This window comes from Pecten maximus, unplaced genomic scaffold (assembly GCF_902652985.1).
Source record: "Pecten maximus unplaced genomic scaffold, xPecMax1.1, whole genome shotgun sequence".
In the NCBI taxonomy this organism is placed as follows: Eukaryota; Metazoa; Mollusca; class Bivalvia; order Pectinida; family Pectinidae; genus Pecten; species Pecten maximus.
The window spans coordinates 2,271-16,834 of record NW_022982812.1 but is presented as its reverse complement, the minus strand read 5'-3'; the positions used below and the strand labels follow the sequence as shown (position 1 = coordinate 16,834).

General features: G+C 36.8%; 2 protein-coding genes across 2 annotated transcripts; one reads left to right on the top strand and one right to left on the bottom strand.

The window, feature by feature from the left end:
- Positions 1–2,106: 2,106 nt before the first annotated feature.
- On the bottom strand, positions 2,107–3,514 carry LOC117320978 (sulfotransferase 1A1-like). Its single transcript, XM_033875466.1, has 4 exons — positions 3,233–3,514; positions 2,760–2,869; positions 2,373–2,559; positions 2,107–2,222 (listed from the first exon to the last, which is right to left on the bottom strand). Exons 1-4 carry the CDS (start codon positions 3,381–3,383, stop codon positions 2,107–2,109), a joined length of 564 nt encoding a protein of 187 aa, XP_033731357.1. The 5' UTR covers positions 3,384–3,514.
- A 6,039-nt stretch (positions 3,515–9,553) lies between these two features.
- Positions 9,554–12,851, top strand: LOC117320977 (E3 ubiquitin-protein ligase TRIM33-like). Its single transcript, XM_033875465.1, has one exon. The coding sequence runs from the start codon at positions 9,554–9,556 to the stop codon at positions 11,573–11,575; it is 2,022 nt and encodes a 673-aa protein (XP_033731356.1). The 3' UTR covers positions 11,576–12,851.
- Positions 12,852–14,564: the final 1,713 nt, after the last annotated feature.

The following is a 14,564-nucleotide window of genomic DNA, read 5'->3' as shown; positions in this document are numbered from 1 at the left end:
TCGTTCATCCGTCAACTTTTAGTTCTAGAAAGAAAAATAAATAAATAAACTGGATATATTGCCAGGCAGTAGATGAGGCAGAGATCTCTGAAATTAATGACCATGACCTTTTCTTAAGTCAAAGCAGCCAAATAGCGAAAATTTCATTGAGATAGGTATTTCTCAAGTGCTAGATAACCTAGACGACTAATATTTTGCAAGAGGATACAAATTGTAGGGTGCTATTAAGTTTCTTCATATCAATGATATTGATCTATCTTCAAGGTCAATTAATAAAAAATCTCCCTTTGAGAAGTTTTTTAAGATGTGGGATACTCATATTTCGCCAGTATGTATCTGCTATGATAATTAGTTAGTGCTATTATCATATGAATGATATTGACCGATTTTCCAGGACAAAGGGGTCAAGTATGTTGAAACCGTCAACAAATACCTCTATCAAAGTTCCAGAAGACCTAGAGGTCAGATGTTACCTAGTGTCTTGAAACAAATAACCTTGACCTATTTAAAGGGTAGAATGTTCAAAATCAAGAATCTTAAGACTAGAAGACCTGATATTTGGCCAGTGCGTACCAGCAATAGGGTGATGTAAATTTTTTTCTCATAATGTCCTTTACTACCAGTATATCCAAAGTCACTTGGGTGTAATATTTAACGATTCTTTGAGGATCTTTGAAAACTTTGAAAATTCCTGATATTGAATGCTTTTAGGTTTTCGTTAGTGAATGTCAAAATTGTCAAGGTCCAGTTGGGTAAAATCCTTTATTTTTTTTATTTCATTTTAACAGCTAGCAATACAATTTTCAGTGATATATGGATTGATATTGGGTGATTTAGATATGTATGAAAAACATCATCGGAGGTAATTTTTTGGTATCGCATGAATGCGAAAACACACGTTACAATTAGCTCTTTCAGAAATAGTGTATGACTTTCCTTGACACATTACTTACATAAGGTTGACATAAAATCCCGAGATTTCCCCATTATTCCGTACTACCCCTGTGAGCGATTGAGGCCTTCTGGGTCTCTTGTTCTGATATTGTGATTTTGGAATATCCATTTTAATGACAACTATCGTGATACATGTATTTATATCTATTCTTCGCACCATATCTGCATATCTATTAATTGTTCGATGTTTTTAGCTTTGTTTCTAAGTATATTAAATGAAATAAGAAGAAAATTGAATGGTTTCCCGTTGAATATAACATATATTCCACGAGTATGACAGAATATCGATGGTTTCACGAGTGCACCATATCTGCTTTGTTTTTGGAGAAATGTTTATATTAAGAAATAGCAAATATTGATACTTCAAATGAAGTTGAAACAATCGATACAATTACTGAGAGCGATAAGGATCATTCTTGTTCCATTCAACTTTCCCTGTCCCGTTAGCTCCTACTTGCTGTATCAATATCTCACAATAATTTGATATCACGATTTCTTATAACACAGTATATTTGTATATGGCCGTGTACTTTTCAAGTGTCTCCATAAAAATCTATGTATTAATTGTTCATATATTGTCATCGTTTTATCGATTATGAATTAGAATTACGATTTCATTTACATGCTTGTCTTCTTTGTTATTTATATCTTCTTTCTTTCAAGAGTGAAAAGATAACCACCATTGCTACCTACTAAGAAAAAGTGATTTTTATTTGAAAAGCTTACAAAACTCAAATGCAATTGATAAAACTCAAATGCAATTGATGAATATTGATGTGTTTGCAATCAAATATCTTTGAATTAACATTTAACAAGAACCCTGTCCTTTGAACACTTTAAAACACAATTGACAGTAAAAAATGGTCAACTCATTCCGTACCGTTGTCGAATATAATTGACATAATTTGAAGCTCCCTCTTTCCCATAGTAATCGACAGGATAAGCTGACGTTATTGTTACCCTTACAACAGAAGAAAGTTTTCAAATGACCCCCAGATATAGATTCCCAGCATTCCAAATTTCGAGAGCCACTATGTGATCTAACTATATACTAAGTTTAAGAGTGTTCATGGATTCCATCAAAATGGCTTATTCTAATCATGCTTCTTTCTGCATTACTTCCTGGAAGTATAGCACATTGTAACAATGTTATCATTCATATGAAAAGTTGAGGTCGATACCATATTCCGTGATATCTTTGTTCAACATGGCGTCAAACCTTTCGTTTTGCGCAACTGTGAAGCAGTTCTTCCAATCTTCTACACATCCTGGAAAAAGATAATTTGATAAAATACTGTCCGTATGTCTGACTGTCGATATTACAAACTTTCTATAATGCTTAAACGTCTATAACATTATACACAAAATTGGACAAAAAAGGTTTGTTTAATGATAGTTTCAATGTCTACATATATTACCTTTCCAGTAAATAGGTAATCGCCCGCCATTGCCCAAGGAATTCCAAATCTTAGTTTCTCCTGCCTTGGTTTCATGCTCCTTTTGCAAATTTGCGAATTCAACTGCCCTTTTCACTTCGCATAAAAACGATTCTGGTCGATTCAGCTGGAGGAACTCTACCAATCTAGTGATGGTGCCGTAAAGGTTCTGGAAAATGAGCGTTTACTTTTGGTGTAAATTTATAGTTGTACAATTATTCAAATGTGTCGTTTTTATTAAAATTCTCCAGATAGTTTCTATGACTTCTTCATCGATATATTGAAGCATTAATTACTTTATTACAACGATGCTATGAGAATGCTCCTTAATATTTATAAAGAGGAACAGACATGTTTCCGTCGACAAACCTGTTTGATATCTTCATATTCCAGAAAGAGAACGTTTAGTTTCTGATTCGAGAGTTTGGCCTTCTCCCATTCTCTTACGTACGAAAACCAACTTCCACCAAAGAGTCCAACTAAAATAACAAGAAAAATCGCAACGGTTATTGTTTTGGTGTGTAAAAGATAGTTTTAGATGTAGTTTCAGAACGGAAAACTACGTCTTTGGTAAGAGAATCGGAAAATTAAATTTATAAGAAGTAATTTTTAATTCTAAATTGTTAAAGTGTGTATGAATTAAAGTCAACATAACAAAGAGGAATTACTATCACTTCTGGAATCAAAATAAATGATAAACACAAATGTTTACATTATTTTTCTTTCAAGCTTTTAATCAAATTGTTTCAGTTTATTTATCACATTTGGCGTTACACCGAATGACCTTAACTTAGACTAAACATATAACATAATATAAAATAAAGCTATTGAAGGGTACACACACTCGTCCGATAGACAAAAGTTGAAAAAGCCATTAAAGTCTCCTTCATTTATCGTGCCTACAACTCGCTTATAGTGTTCATAATAAGATACTATGGTGTCCTTTGGATTCCGTAGAACATGGACTATCTTCACTTTGCCCTGCCTTGCCATTGCTGGGATCAGTGGGTAGGTGAGGTGTGTGTGGAGCGTTCAGAGAGAATCAAGCTTGTCAATCTCGCTTGATGGATGAATTCGATCATGTAAGGTGTCCCTTGATACTTTAGATATTATGTTCGTATCATTTGTATCATGTTATACACCCAGTGTGTTCCTGAAACGATACGGCAATGTTACGAATAGTATGGAGGAGCAATGTAGTTTTGTCGCAAAACAAAATTTTTTTACGGTGTTCGGTGTGTAAAACTATGCTTAACACTAAACATTTTGTCTATAGAGATAAAAAAAATCATGTCAACTTGTAAGATATTACTATAGTGCCACATAAGTTTTAAAAAATGACAACTTTATGTTAATATCTTAATTTCAATGATAATCAATGAAATCAACGATACTCTTCATGGTGACTTTACATGGAAAATCATTATCGGATTTTAGGATTTTGTTGACGTTAGTTCCCAAGACACAACATCATAATAAAATCAAATCATATATCATTATGTATAAATTCACATCAAGTTGGTTATACAAATGTACAGAATACTAGTTGATATAAATCGCTATATATACCTGATTTAGGAAATGAACATAATAAAAATTATTCCTAGAATATAATTTAATTTATCATAATGAAGACTGCTGGTTAATTTCTTTTATTGGTAAGTTGTTGTTAGGTAGCAATATAGTTTGATTTGTCCTGTACGGTTACTTCCCTTGGTTTGGTAGTTTATTTCCATATTTGCAATTAGAGTTATCGCCCTTGGCAGTTCCGGACTAAGACCACAATTAAGTACTTCCGGGTTCAGGCCCCACGAATGAAGTCCCCTCAAAAATGTATGTATTTCAGGAAAACAAATCAAATGCCTCTTTGAACTTGATTTCTGTTGATGAATTTAATGTGGATTTATAGCAGAGATGTCAATCTAGGTTTTGTGATGTAAAATAATAATATTGATCATTTATTATGTGCTCCAGGACCCTGTGTGATGAGTCCTGATTTGACCTCTACCCCTGACCCGGATGTATATAATCCACGTTGGTGACACATTTTGACAGCTATCTCCAGAAAATGCCGAACATGCTGGGTTGAAACTTTTATATTTTGCTTCTCAGATGTTGGTCTTGGCCAGGTGAGATGGAAAGTTGCATATGAGATGTTGGGAATTTATTATGAATTTTAATGTTACAATGAAACATATAGCGAAGCTAATTGTGGTCTTAGTCCTAATATATTTGGTAGCCATTGTTAGCGTGTGAGATACAAATGTCCGATTTATTTCCTTCGGGACAGCTACCAACCATTATTATCAATCAACCTTGAACGCTGCTGTATCATTGTCATTGATTGAGGGTTTGTATGGGCCTGTTGCCCTCCGATGGTATAATCGGACTCAGATATTTAAAGATTGTTTTACCGATAAGTGTAAATGAAAATAGACCACGGTAGCCATGCGGCTACAGTTTGGCTATGTTATTCTTGCCGCAATTCAGCGATTTATTGTGTCCTTCTTACACTCTACTGTTCAGCATTTCATATCTTGTATTGTTGTTTTCAAACTTTAATCGGTATCGTGTTTCAGAGTATTTTTAAATGGTTATACACGTGGGACCCCCCCCCCCCCCCCCCCCCCCCCTCCCTCACCGGCATGGCACGCCATTACGTTCAATATAGGTTTTTAAGTCAGTGAGTGCATCGTTCCTTCTCAGGAAATGCTAGTTACCTCTGTAAATTAATTACCTCATTGTAACAACCTTTAAAAGGGATTAAAAATAATCAATTTTGTGGTTACAATCTGGATCAAAGGATTGTAGCTTTATAGCATGTTATAGGGAAATATCTCGCATATATATGCACGTGGCTCGTTATTAAAGTTTATATGTATTATTAATTTTCTTAAATTACATGTATAGACTCAATTTTCGTGTTTGTTTCATATTTAAATGTAGGGCGAGTTGCTTAATTTTGATGATTTTTAGTGAAAAAAATTATTTAAGTGAAAAGAAATTGTTTTCTCATGTAAGGTTTTGAGTTGTAGATTAATTTATCATCAAGTATGAGAGGAAGAGGCCAGAGGCGCTCAGCCAGGCAGTCAAGCAGCCCCTACACTAGGACAGGGAGGCAGTCTGGGGGTTCAGGTCACGCGCAGTCACAGGCTGAGTCATCAGGGCCTGAGCGACACAATTCAAGTGCAGGCCCTCTTTAGCATCCCAGATGGAGGAGGTCTGCCAGAGTATCTGCCAGAGTTACCCCTCGCCTGGTTGAGGCAGTTCATTCAGCAATAGAGCCAGTTACCGCCACTCAGCCAGAAGGTACAGTAGCATGTAATACTGTAAATCCATCCCTTGAGCCCTCTCAGTCTACAATATCGAGCTGTGTTAGTCAGTTTGACCCAAAAGATTATCAAGTTACCAGTGTCAATAATGATTTAGGCAGTAACATTTCACAATCCATAAGGCAAAAAATCATGGGCAAGGAATTTATTGACCTTGGTCATATGTTATCAAAGCCTTCTAGGATAGATGACGAGAAACGCTTGTCTTTGGTTGGGGGTGAATTTGTTGTAAAAAGTAAAAATAAAACCCCTACAATAGTCGACTTGGATATGTGGACTGATGCGTTCATCGTGTTCATGTCAATATACACATCAGTTCATCCAGGAGAGGTATCTGGTACATGCATACAGTAAGGTTAGGGGCAAAAAGGGTTGGAAGTCTTGGATGGAGGAGTTATGATGAGCAGTTCCGCTTAAAAAAGGCCCAAAACCATGCTATTCCTTGGAATACAGTGGACCAGGAGCTGTGGCTCCTTTATATGCATTCTGGGGGCGCAGCTTCGTCAGCCATAACAAAACCTCCCAGGATGGTTCAGGGCATAAAGAAATGTTTTGATTTTAATAATGGCAAGTGTAACAGGTCTTTTTGTTTTTACAAACATATTTGTCTACATTGCTCAGGAAATCATAGGAAGATTAACTGTTATCAGCTGGGGGCACAGACAAATAATTCTAATATGAATTATTCTTCTAGGTCAGGCAACAATCCTTGAGCTAGTGTCTGGTTTTCATTTTGGTTTTTCATTACATTATCTAGGTCCACGTGTACATTCTAATTGTCGGAATTTACTTTCGGTTAAGGGTAATGAAAATGAGGTTCACAAAGATACAGAAAGAGATAGATGCAGGTAGAGTAGCGGGGCCTTTCGGTTATCTCCCTTTGTCCACATTGAAACTTTCTCCGATTGGTTTGGTACCCAAGAAAGATGGGTCATGGAGATTAATTCACCATCTTTCATATCCGAAGGATAACAGTGTTAACACGTTCATTGATGAGAATCTTTGTAGGGTGCTTTATACAAATTTTGACCGCATAATTAATATAGTTCAATGTCTTGGACCCAACACTTTGATGGAAAACATGGACATAAAGTCTGCATTTCGTTTATTACCTATCAGTCCTTCTGACTTCGATTTGTTGGGGTTTAAACTTGGGGAGCATTTTTTTGTTGATAAATGTTTACCTATGGGTTGTGCAATATATCCTGTTCATTATTTGAGAAATTTTCAACGGCTCTTGGAATGGATTGTTCGGGAGGTGGTAAATTTGGATAGTTCACATCACTGTTCAGATCTAGATCACTATTTAGATGATTTTTTCTTTGCTGGTAAGGACGGTACTTCTGAATGCTTCTATCTCATGAACACTTTTGACAGGATCTGTACTGATTTGGAGGTTCCTATTGCCGCAGAAAAAACTGTTAACCAACCCCTATTTTAACATTTTTAGGTTTGGAAATAGATTCCATAAATATGCAAATTGAAATTCCCAGTGATAAGCTGGTGTTGCTAGTTGGGTTACTGAATGAGGTTGCTGTTAAGAAAAAAGTCACACTAAAACAACTTCAGGCCTTGACTGGGTCTCTGAATTTTTGTGTAAGGGCAATTCCAGAAAAAAAATCATTTTGAATACAGATAATGAAGGCCTAGTAGCAATTTTGAACAAGAAAACTTCAAAATAGTGTAGAGTCATGGGTTTCATTCGCCCATTTATACTGAGGTGTATGTTGTACAATATTCAGTTTAGGGCAGTTCATATTGATGGGAAGTTAAATTGTATCGCTGATGCTATCTCCTGAGAGCTTCCATTTCATCAAACTCTAGACAAGTGTGTGAGACTGGAATAGTTTGTTTCGAACAGTTTTGTAAAACTTACCTCTCAAGCTGTTCTTGGCCACCAACCCAAAAGAGTGTAATGGAGTTTATCGCGTATTTGTGGTCACAAGATATTGCTCCATCTACTGTAAGGGCTTATATTTCTGGTATAGGTTTCAAATGTAAAATGAGTGGAGTTATTGATGTGACTCAATTTTTCATTATCAAAAAAATGCTTCTTGGTATGGCAAGATTAGATGCTAGATGTGATTCCCGTCTACCCATTACTCCAGAGCTCCTCACCAAGATTATCAACATTCTACCTAATGTTTGTATTTCACCTTATGAAGCAAATATGTTCGCGCCCCCCTTTTTTCAGTAGCATATTTTGCATTTTTGCGTGTTGGGGAATTGGTAGCAGCTAAGCAGGGGGAGTATGGTCATGCGTTATTGGCGCATAATGTCTCAGTTTCTACAATAGAGCGCCTGGTTCAGCTAAAGCTTCCTCATTCAAAAACAGATCAGTGTGGATCTGGGGTTGTCATAACACTACAGGAGAACAAGGAAACTGTTTGCCCATTTAGGTTAGTTAAGAATTTTATAGCCTCCTGTGGCCATGCCCCTGGGGTGTTTTTCTTTCACTGTAACAATGTTCCGGTGACTCGCTATCAGTTTTCAGCAGTTTTAAAAAAGGCTTTGAATGTAATTGGCATTCATTCAAGTGACTACAAGTCTCACTCCTTTAGGGTGGGGGCAGCTACCGTCGCTTCGTTGAAGGGTTTCTCTGATGAAAAAATTAAGGAAATAGGTCGTTGGGAGTCAAGAGCATATAAAAAATACATTCGAATTTCAACTGTATCCTTATTGTAGATCAATTGAATTCATTTGTAGTCAGAATACCAGGTTTTTCCTAACAATGTAGCAAAGAAAAGAATTTCATATGCAGGGTAGCTTTCTGTTCATCATTAAAAATTGGCTCAATTGCAGTAACTTATTGTAAGTTTAAGTCTTCACAGAGTACCCCAGAAAAAATTCCGGGGCTAGAAGAACTTATATTAACACTTTATGAACAGGACTATCAAATTCACAATCGTTGCCAACGTGGCTATATTCGTGGAGTTCCATTTACTTGGAAATTAAAGAAACTGTAAAAAACACATTGAAAACGAACTGTATACATCAACTTAGTGTTCACACTGATTATATGATGAAAGCATCGCTGGAACAAAAAAATTTCAATGACAATTTTAAAAATCCATATATTATAGTTATAATAATCATAATTCAATAACCAAAAAATTATTCAATGAACATTAAAACATTGTTTAACAGACTTGCTGGAGAAATGGTCTTAAGGAGGTGTTTATAACTCAAATATACAAGGGTCGTGATTTAAAGCGACTATTGCCTTTGGTTTCAACCACGGGAAAGAATTTGGCCTATGAATAATAAAACATATCCAAAATAATGTAAAATATAAAATGGCTGCAGTGACTTTTAATTGAAGTAATTAACAGAAAGTGCAAGCTTTGTAACATACTCTTTGTACCCATGTCAGACCAGTGCCATATTGGGAGTAGTTTTATTTTTATCTTATTTTCGGTTACCGTGGAAACAAAAAGTCAGATATACACAATTTGTAAGTTTTCCCAAGCTTTTAGTGAAAACACATTCAACTGATCTTGCTGTTCTCATTGGACACTTTTGACACATTTTATGTTTGATATTTCGGTTACCATGGAGGAGTTCATGCTTTTCTGCTCTTATTTTTCTATTAATGCATTCCTCATGGTTAAATAATCACGTTGACCAACTAAATAACTTGTCATTATCATGAAAACAAAATTGTTTTGCTTAAATCAGACGACTAAGATGACCACTGTATTCTCAGATTGAATTTTCCGACTTCTCATAAAGATAACAATGTGAACTGCTAAGCATTATGGACCTTTTGTTAACACAATGGGTTTTTATTTGGACGATTTGATTCCAGGTAACAAAGACACCATCTTTAATATGGCGGAAGGATTTGTCCGGGAACAGTCGTCGGTAGATGGCTCCAGGAGTCTGGACACTTTCGTACTGGAATGTCCTATCTGTCTGGAACAGCTGCGACACCCTAAATCTCTCCCTTGTCTACATTCATTTTGTGAGGAATGCCTTGGTAGCTTCATCACTAAGGAATCGTCAGGTAACATGGCGTCGGCGTCTTCTTTCTCCTGTCCTGTATGCCGAAAGGTCACCGAGCCGATGAACCTGTCAGAAGACAAGGAAAGTTGGGCCGGACAGTTTCCTACCAACAATCTGGCAGTCGAAATGATTCGACATTTACAAAATACGAATACGCTGATCACATGCAAGCCCTGTGAGAAGAAAGGGAACACGAATGTACCGGCAAAGTTTTGGTGCCATCAAACCAAATCTTACTTCTGTGCTACCTGTAAAGTCGGCCATCATGACCTGTTTCATGAGGAATGCGAACCCGAAAATATCACAGAATGGAATATATCAGATACGATCCGAAGGCAGACGTCGGCTCCTGGATGTGGAAAACATAAAGAGAAAATAGAGTATTACTGTGAAGATCATAAGATTCTTGGGTGTAACAAATGTATCATTGTCGATCACCGGAAGTGTGAAGTGGTGACATCAGTAGATGATTTCCGGGACAAACTGACACCTTCGACATTCGACAATCTTTTTGAAGAGCTTCGGAAAAGCGCAGACGCCATGGAAACATTGATAAACGATGTCACAGAACAGCTTCAGTCCATGACAAACGATCAAGACATCGCGCTACAATGTTTAACTGACCTTCGCAAAAAGATTAACGAACGTTTTGATACAATTCAGAAAGAGCTTACAGATAAATTGATGGCATCCTTCAAGGAAGAGAAAGAAAATCTGGATTTATCGAAACTGAAATGTGAAAGATTGATGTTCTCTATGCTAAATACGCTGACGTCATCAACGGATGCCGCCTTGAAGGACGATTCCGTGGGGACGATATGTCTGTTCCAGAGAGGACAGGCGGAGGTCGAGTCATGTAAGGAACTCATAAAGGAGTTGGAAAAGTCGTCCAGATCTACCAGTCTGAGACACGAGTATGACCCCGACATACTGGCCGTCGACACCAAGACAAGCCTTACCATGGGAAAGATAGTCGTTCATCAACAAAAAAGGAGATTACCATCTACTGTGTTCCGTACCTCATTGTCTGAACGTCAGATGAAGATGACGGAAAACTTAAACATCAAAGTTCCCTCTGACAAAAAAGACTGTTCTGCATATGGAGTTGTTCTCCTGTCTGGTGGTCGTATTGTCGTGGGAGACCAAGCAAACAACAAAGTGAAGCTGTTTACTGAAAACGGGGATTTTCATTGTGAGATGGGACTGAGTGATTTGCCTTGTGACCTTTGTCGTATTGATGACAATACTGTGGCCGTGATGCTGGTGAAAGTTAAAACCATCTGTGTTGTCGCTGTTGAGGATTTAACCTTGACCATCTCATCGGAAATCCTTATTCCAAACATTACTGAACGGTGTCCTGGTGTCGCATACATCAACAATAATTATGTAGTTGGTACATCATCATCACTTTATGTTGTACCAAAAGATGGGGGTCAAGCCACAAAACTTCATACAGTTGAATCAAGATGTCTGCATCTCGCCAGTAATCAGAACAATGGGTACGTGTTCGCTAGCATAAACGAATCAACTCCTGACAAGGTGGCCGTGACACGACTGTCTGACAAGTCCATCAGAAACGTATTGAAGGTCGGCACGGTGAAAGGAACAACAGGAATAGACGTAGACAGAGAAGGTAACGTGTATGTTTGTGGATGTAGATCAAACAACGTCATACAGATGTCAGAGGATGGAACCAACGTTAGGGAACTGCTGACGTCGTCAGATGGTATCAAAAGTCCGAGGGCTATTTCCGTGTATGGTGATAAAGTAGTGATCACAAATGAGTATTCAGACCAACGGAATTTTATTCACATGTTTCAGCTCATTGAAATGGCAACACAGAAATAAGGAGATTAAGGAACATTTTGTGGATTCCGAAGGACAATAGATGAGTTTGTATTATTTAGCTACACCTGATTCATTAACTATTTTTATAAGTTTTGTCGCAATCTGTGAATATCAGTAATATATCATGCAATATGAATCCATGAAACATCATATACTGTGGAGAATTTTCAATACATTGTAATTTTATTTGATACTTCAAAATAGGTATTTGCGTCTATGAACTGTGGATTTAGGTTAGAGCAGCACATATATTCTTATAACAACACAAAGAACAAAGAAACTATAGAAACTATTGTTATTAGTTATATAATGTTATACCGTCATTTCCCGTGTATTGCCCGCCCGCCCGCACAAACCAAAATAATGGTTTTATAATTTAAAATCTGCAGACAGCCCGTTTCTGTTCATTGCCTTTGAGGTTTTCGCTGAATAATAGAGCACACGTTCTCACAATCAGGGGAATCCCTTGCTGTATGTGTATTCTACTCATATTTGATCAGTGTTGCCTTGACACGTGAACGTATTACTGAATCTACATTACCATTCATATTTATATACATAGGTACCATTCATATTTACACACATCGGTACCATTCATATTTACATACATAGGCAATATTCATATTTACATACATTGGTACCATTCATATTTCGCACTTGAAAAGCAAGTCGGCACCTAATAGTACACCAGAGAAACATACAAAAAGGTAAATTGGATTTGACAAGTAATGTATAGCCCGCAGTGTAATTTTTGGGGGATACATTTTGTCAGATAGTTCGCTTCAACAGATAGCCCGCAGAAGGCATTTTTTTGTGTTTTAGATTGTATAGATCATACACGGGAAATTATGAAAGTCTTAATAGTTATATTCTCAAATAAGTCAAAATCCCCTTTTGAAATGCGTTTTGGCCTGTCGTTTTAGCTCTTACGTAATATGGTATGGTGCATGAGGGGTCGTTCGTCCGTCAACTTTTAGTTCTAGAAAAATAAATAAATAAACTGGATATATTGCCAGGCAGTAGATGAGGCAGAGATCTCTGAAATTAATGACCATGACCTTTTCTTAAGTCAAAGCAGCCAAATAGCAAAAATTTCATTGAGATAGGTATTTCTCAAGTGCTAGAAAACCTAGACGACTGATATTTTGCAAGAGGATACAAATTGCAGGGTGCTATTAAGTTTCTTCATATCAATGATATTGATCTATCTTCAAGGTCAATTAATAAAAAATCTCCCTTTGAGAAGTTTTTTAAGATGTGGGATACTCATATTTCGCCAGTATGTATCTGCTATGATAACTAGTTAGTGCTATTATCATATGAATGATATTGACCGATTTTCCAGGACAAAGGGGTCAAATATGTTGAAACCGTCAACAAATACCTCTATCAAAGTTCCAGAAGACCTAGAGGTCAGATGTTACCTAGTGTCTTGAAACAAATAACCTTGACCTATTTAAAGGGTAGAATGTTCGAAATCAAGAATCTTAAGACCAGAAGACCTGATATTTGGTCAGTGCGTACCAGCAATAGGGTGATGTAAATTTTTTTCTCATAATGTCCTTTACTACCAGTATATCCAAAGTCACTTGGGTGTAATATTTAACGATTCTTTGAGGATCTTTGAAAACTTTGAAAATTCCTGATATTGAATGCTTTTAGGTTTTCGTGAGTGAATGTCAAAATTGTCAAGGTCCAGTTGGGTAAAATCCTTTATTTTTTTTTATTTCATTTTAACAGCTAGCAATACAATTTTCAGTGATATATGGATTGATATGGGGTGATTTAGATATGTATGAAAAACATCATCGGAGGTAATTTTTTGGTATCGCATGAATGCGAAAACACACGTTACAATTAGCTCTTTTAGAAATAGTGTATGACTTTCCTTGACACATTACTTACATAAGGTTGACATAAAACCCCGAGATTTTCCCATTATTCCGTACTACTACTGTGAGCGATTGAGGCCTTCTGGGTCTCTTGTTCTGATATTGTGATTTTGGAATATCCATTTTAATGACAACTATCGTGATACATGTATTTATATCTATTCTTCGCACCATATCTACATATCTATTAATTGTTCGACGTTTTTAGCTTTGTTTCTAAGTACAGTGGACCCGCGATAATCCGGACGCCGATAGTCCGGAAAACTCACAGTCCGGACGGAAATGCACGGGAACGGATTTCCGTAACGTTATTTGTACTCATCAGTCCGGAAATTCGGATTCCGATTCCGGAAGCCCATTTTGAGAACGGAACGTACTTTTCATTAGTAAATTTCCCTCAATAATCCGGACGATTTTTTCACCACGAGGAGAGAAAAAATGTCGGGGCAAGTCACCCGTGTCGACAGCTGTACAGACTATCGCTTGACACTGTGCGTAGTCATAGCGACCGCTGCCAGGTCATAGCCCCGGGTGTTTACCTGTGTTACAATGTGTAGCTTTTGTTTTTATAACTGTACATTGCTTATTCTCTACGACCTAAATGTTACAGAATTTATGCACAAACATACAGTACGTGATACGATAATTAATCAATCTCAAATACATGTAATAAATTTATGATCGGTAATTAACATCATTAACACTTGTATTGGGTAAACACGGATATTGGCTTGTAACACCGTTACGTGAAACTCATTGAAAGATGCATGTTATTAATTACATACACATTTACGTATTAAGCAGTGATCACAAGAACTGGGTTGATTACACACAAATTAGTCAATAGTCGTCTGATGCTTAACTAAGCGTCACATTGTTAAGTGAATACGGGTTTAATAATTATCGGACATCTTGGGTATAGTTCTCGCTGGTGTCGCGTACTTTTAAATAGATAGCTTGGGGTTTCTGGTACGTAAAAATCATAAAAAAAACATGGACTGACGGTAAGTTGTAAAATCCGGGTATTTTATTTAAGGTATTTAACGTTTGTAATTTCTACTTGTTTGTGAACCTCCGGGACGTGACACATGTGTGTT

Bases quoted from the DNA above. Each gene is read 5' to 3' on its own strand.
- LOC117320977 (XM_033875465.1), top strand. From the start codon at position 9,554: ATGGCGGAAGGATTTGTCCGGGAACAGTCGTCGGTAGATGGCTCCAGG.
- LOC117320978 (XM_033875466.1), bottom strand. From the start codon at position 3,383: ATGGCAAGGCAGGGCAAAGTGAAGATAGTCCATGTTCTACGGAATCCA. The intron at 2,560-2,759 runs GTTTGTCGACGG...CTCATTTTCCAG, and splicing joins AATATGAAGATATCAAACAG to AACCTTTACGGCACCATCAC. The intron at 2,223-2,372 runs GTAATATATGTA...ATCTTTTTCCAG, and splicing joins ATTACCTATTTACTGGAAAG to GATGTGTAGAAGATTGGAAG.